This window comes from Sinocyclocheilus grahami, unplaced genomic scaffold, assembly GCF_001515645.1.
Source record: "Sinocyclocheilus grahami isolate Dianchi unplaced genomic scaffold, SAMN03320097.WGS_v1.1 scaffold333.1, whole genome shotgun sequence".
NCBI classification, from domain to species: domain Eukaryota; kingdom Metazoa; phylum Chordata; class Actinopteri; order Cypriniformes; family Cyprinidae; genus Sinocyclocheilus; species Sinocyclocheilus grahami.
In genome coordinates, this window is record NW_015505512.1 from 1 (window position 1) to 6,080 (window position 6,080).

The 6,080-nt window shown below is 36.3% G+C and overlaps 1 protein-coding gene across 1 annotated transcript; it reads right to left on the bottom strand.

Annotated features, from left to right (window-relative positions):
• Nucleotides 1–65: 65 nt before the first annotated feature.
• LOC107602680 (Fc receptor-like protein 5) lies at nt 66–5,689 on the bottom strand (the record flags this gene model as incomplete). The annotated part of the gene is made up of 8 exons (XM_016295252.1): nt 5,676–5,689; nt 4,775–4,839; nt 4,566–4,700; nt 4,211–4,381; nt 2,252–2,254; nt 957–1,235; nt 633–851; nt 66–167 (listed from the first exon to the last, which is right to left on the bottom strand). Coding segments are annotated over exons 1-8 (988 nt in total), but the record flags the coding sequence as incomplete, so codon positions are not given.
• Between the last annotated feature and the right edge of the window lie 391 nt (nt 5,690–6,080).

A 6,080-nucleotide genomic window follows, 5' to 3' on the forward strand; every position in this document is an offset into this window, starting at 1 on the left:
ACAAAATATATATTGTGTGTTTGAGTGGTCCAGACGCTACATATAGTTAACAGGTAAAGACTGACCAGACAGCAGTGTGTTGTTTCCCGCTTGACTCTGGGTCTGTTCTGATGGCTGACTGCTGTTCTGCTGTTGACTGACACTAGAGGGAGACTGAGATCTTCCACCTAGTCAAACACACAATGATTATGTAAATGTTCTGAGGAAATTAGATAGTCAGAAAAATGACTTTAATCTCCTTTATGCATACATCTTTGGAAAATAATATAGTGCTATAATTCATTATATCTGAATCTTCACCACACACTGAATCTGTTCTAAACCCCAGTGAGCTGCTTCACTGCCTATGTGGACCGCATCCTAACTGAAATAGAAAGTGATAAATGACTCATTTGAAGCACCTTATATATGCACTTTACAACTCATGCATGACACAAACATCGGAGAGGATGGAGAACTTGACTTTAATTATTACATGAATATTATTATATTATCAGTACTTTTCAGTATTAAATAAATAACAAACCTAGGCTTGTTTAAGTTGGTCTCCCAGCCTGAAAAAGCTCACAAGGTTTAGGATCAGAGTTAGTGTCTGCAAATGTGTCATTAAATTGTAATGGCAGATGATGAACCTTTGTTGTGTCTGTTGCGCCACAGCAGGACCAAGAAGACGATGATCAAAAATGTGACAGTCAGTCCTGCAGTCACTCCAATTATCATGGGATTGAGATCATCATATCCTGAGGCTGCTGAAGATGAGAAACATATATTTAGATCCACATTCTGTAAATGAGACGGGAACATTTCAATAGCCATCACAGAATGAACAGGACTCTCCAGAATCACAGCAGCTAAATAACAGAGGAAACATGTGCTGATTACAAATAGTAAGACTATATCAACAACTTGGTGGCAATAATAAAACCATTAAAGATTTTTTTTTAACTCTGACTCACAGTGTACAGTGATATTAACAGGATGATAGATCTCTCCAGATTCAGACTGACACCAGTACACTCCAGTGTCTGATGTGCTGGTGAAGTTGATTGTACATGTAGATCCTGTTTGTGATCCCCACAGTGATGAACAATCTTCCAGCTGCTCATTGTCTGTGTATCTTCTCACTCTCCATCTATCAGAGTTACTCTGGTCCTCACAGCTCAGAGAGAGAGAGACAGATGTGAAGTGTTGAGTTCTGCTGGGACTGACCATCAGAGAGACTGGAGGAGAAACACCTGAGAAGACAATCAATTCTTCTCATTTTCCATGATCTTTTCATAGGTTGATGTACGATAAAAACATACTGTAGGTATCAGAATTCAAAACTTCCTCCTCAGTCCACAGTATGTTTTTATCATACATCAACCTTTGAAAAGATCAAGGAAAATGTGATTCCTACTGGTATTTGAACTCACCAGTGACCCATAGTGGTTGTTTGTTGCTGTAGATTGTGTTATAGGCTAGTTTTCCTCTCTTTGCTCTGCACACATAAACTCCTGTGTGATTTAGAGCAGCAGAACTGACAGTGTAGTTTCCTCCAGATCCTCTGCTACTGTCTGAGAGCAGCTGATAATGATTGCTGTTGCCTGTAAATAGTGAACATTTTCAGTTATCACCTAAAGGAGATATTTCTATCTGATCTGACCCCAATCAATTACCCTAATTAAGATATTCAGGTTGTATACCAGGTATGGATCATGGACCATCTGGCCCATGTGTTATAATTTGTTTTCTTGCTATACCACGATTCACTATGGTGAGCCCTCAATCTTGATTTAAATTTTGAGGGGTTTGGTCAGATTTCACGAAAAATTTCAGACTTCATTTGTTCTTTTGTGTTTATGTCATGTTTGTACACAGAGCAGAAGGTCTGGCTACAACATTGAATATCTGGGTGCTGAAGAGTGGTTGTGCAGCTTGTTGCTACAATAAAGTGTTGTTGTGTAGAATAGTGACCAATAGCCTTGTTCACTGCTTGGAAAACTCGAACTGTGGAGAGTCTGCAATCAAAAAGGGAAAGTAACGAAGTCCATGCCAGAATCAACAGATATGACACTTGACCTGTATGATGTTTTTACGGTGATTCCCCGTAACTATGGGAATTTCTCAAAACATCAGATTCATCTGCACAGATAGCAGCATCAAAGGACATCTCGTAAAAATGCAATTTTGTGTTTTAACCACAGCTGCTGATAGAGATGCCAAAGCCCCCTAGTGCAGCTTTAAATAATCATTTTGACTTGAATAAAACTAGCTAATTTACACCACATGAAGCACACTATATCTTACCTGATGAAACAGTTTTAGTGTACCAGCTGAATGTCCAGCCTGTAGAGGAGCCTTTAACCTCAGATCAGAGTCACTGGATCTCCTTCAGTCAACCACTTCTGTGGAGAAACAATTAAAATTGCTCTGGGTTTATCTGAAATACAGAAATGATTAATTACTAACATGTTAAACTTGTATGTGTTTATGAAGCAATGATGAAACTCACCTGATACTGTCAGTGTAAAAAAAACCTGTCAAAAATCAGGGCTGAGTGAGATTCATTTGATTGACTCTTATGGGGAGAATTTTTTTAATTTGAGGGGGAGGTGTGGGTCATATTTTAGACATCCAAGTATAACAGGGATGGAGACTTCACCCTCTCACAGCATTAGAGACAAAAATACATTGTACCAGAAGCGTGCTGGCATTATAGACAGCTTCATTTATTGTAAATAATCATTTATTATAAATAAATAAATTGTAAAGAGAGAGAGAGAGAGAGAGGGGTAGTGCTGAATCACTCACTCAGGAATTTCTATTTCTATATTTATTTTAAAACATATATTTATATAATCAATACCTAGTGTACTGTACTTGTACACTGATACATTGTCGCCAAGGAAAATATCGCTATACTCTGCTGTATCAATTTTCCCCCACCCCTTTTCATCATCACAGCAGAGAAATGTTTAGGAAACGTCAGGCCAACAGTCTGAACACAAACAGAGAAATAAATTAACTCTTACTAACTGTGTACTAGTGAATATCTGCTTAAGACAACAGGGACATTAACTATGAAAAACAAACCAACAGATCTGATTACAAAGCACAAACTGAATGACTGAACAAACACACTGATCTACAACACAACAGAGTGCATTTCTCTTTCACAAACAGCACTAACTGCACACTTCCTCTCTCAAACTCATCTTTTACTCATATATCATGGACTAGAGCTAGATTTGAAACTCTGAGAGCAACATGAAAAAAAGCAGGAATACTAAATCACTTTATCCTAATCATAATATAAGAGCAATTAACATCTATAAATTAGAGGAACATTTTATTAGTGTTTATTGATGTACAGTCTCACCTGTGACTGAGATCCAGCTCTTGGGTGACTCTCCTCTCTCTGGGTGTTTGCAGTAGTAGAAACCCTCATGTGACTTTGAGACAGTAGAGATGATCATCTCTGTAGTTTGATTCTGGATGAGTGATCCATCTTTATAGAAATCAGCTCTGAGGTTTGGTGGGGTTGAATGTTTATATAAACAGTGCAGAGTCAGAGTATCTCCTTCAGTCACAGGATGAATAGGACTCTCCAGAATCACACCAACTACAGAAACAGAGGAAATATGAGCTGACAAATAATAAGAATATAGTATGAATACATAAACAATGTGATGACAACAACAACATCAACAACAACAACAACAATAATAATAATAATAATAATAATAATAATAATAATAATAATAATAATAATGCATTTTATTTAGAGGCACCTTTCAAAAAGCAAAGTCTTTATGAGCGAGTCATTTAGTTATGAGCTATTAATCATTTGTTTAACTTTTTTACATTTATTTGTTGAATATTGTATTTTATAAATAGACTGCAGCACTTTTTTACTAGAAACTCTAGTTAATTACATGTTATTTTGTTTAGTTGCCTGTTTTTTTTCAGAATCATGGTGGGAGAATAGTGATATCTATTTTAAAAATAAAATATTGATACAACATTATAGTTGAAAAAAAATACTTATTTCTAAAGACATTTGTGAACTATATTTGCTCAATAATGTTTTGAGTTGTAGCATTTTGAGTTTGTTCAATACTCAATACAATATATTTTTTAAATCAATACAGCAAAAAAAAAAATTTAATCCAATTATTTTTCTGAATTTTTACTTTTAATATATATATATATATATATATGAACTCACCAGTGACCCATAGTGGTTGTTTATTGCTGTTCCATGTGCTATAGGCTGGTTTTCCTCTGTTCGCTCTGCACACATAAACTCCTGTGTGTTTTAGAGCAGCAGAACTGACAGTGTAGTTTCCTCCAGCTCCTCTGCTGCTGTCTGAGAGCAGTTTATAACGATTACTGTAGTCTGTATAAAGTGAGAATGTGCAGTTACCTAATTTTTATAGTTTTAGTCTTATAAAGTCTTATAAATTACCTTTGGTGGTATAATCAAGGCATTCAGATTGATTACATTTTTTTTTAAACTCTGCAATATATTTTATGAAACAAGTTCATTCAGATGTTACCACATGAAGCACATTATATCTTACCTGATGAAGCAGTTTCAGTGTACCAGCTGAATGTCCAGCCTGTAGAGGAGCCTTTAACCTCACAGATCAGAATCACTGGATCTCCTTCAGTCAACCACTTCTGTGGAGAAACATTTAAAACTGCTCTGGGTTGATCTGAAATAGAGATATCACGCATTAATAACATATTAAACTTGTGTGTGTTTATATGAAGAGAAGATGAAACTCACCTGATACTGTCAGTGTAACTGCATCACTGATGTTTGATGTTCGTGATCCTCCTCTCAAATATTTTCTACAGGAATGTTGTCAAGACTCATTCAGTATCAAATTGAACAATATTTATTTGCGATTATGAAAAGTTCTATTCTGGTGTGTTTAATGAACAAGGAAAATGGAACAATGTTTTAATGGCTCTTTATTGTTATGGTGGTAATAGCTGTATTTATAATTATGCATTAAAATGGAAATAAAGTGAACAACTGCTGCTCCTCCCTCACTGGTTAGTGTGGTGGAGCTGAAAGACAACAAACCAAACCACAACTATGAGCTCATATCTATCTATATATCTATCACACTCTGACACTGATAGTGTTTAGATTGACACTGATATATGTGTACCTGTGAACACAGCTTCATATTCATACACAAAAACAAGGGGTGCGCATTAAACAAATGTAATGATTATGATTTAATTTCCTCTTAATGAATCCATATTCTTATCAATTTGATTAATAATTCTTATAGCTCCCAGGTGTCTGTTCAGTTGTGTAAAAGGTCATTAGTCTTTTATTGTCATTTGAACAGTTTACACATGGTTGTAAAATGCACAGCAATGTCTCGTAATATTACAATATTAAAGCAGAACAAAATAAAAACATTAAACTTTTATTTTCATGATACAATAATACTGAAAAGCAACTGAAATAGCAGTAATGTAAGATAAGCTTCCAAAACTTTATGAACAAAGAGTTTAGTTGAGTCAGTGTGTTATCAGGCTTCAGAGAGGCATTTAATCCATGTCTCTTTTTTAAATCAACATAAAATCAGATCATTTTTCAGCAATTACAAAGAAGAAAATGTATGTGATGCCAAACAATTCCTGTTGGATAAAATCAAGTTCTGCCCTACATGTTCCCTTTCATGGGAACTTCGAACTGCGTCTTCTAGGGGTCGCTATGGGGAACGCCTCGTCATGACCCGTGTCTGAAGCATACATTGAAAAAACACCAACTCGTTGGCCGGCGACAGCCATGACGTCACTACCGGTGCGACTATAGTATAAATAGGCGCCGGGAGCTACACATCATTCTCTTCTTCGACTTCATTGACTGTTTTGTTTGAAGCGTGCATTTCTGTGGTAAGAGCGATCTCTATTGATCTCATTATGGCGAGCACTAGCAAAGCATTTAAGGATGTGTGCATCCACGTTGACGTTGTTTAACATCTGATGACACACACGATCTATGCGTTGTTTTGTTTGGGCAAAGAGCACGCACGCGATGTCTCCGAGGGGGCAATCGGCGTGCACTGCGA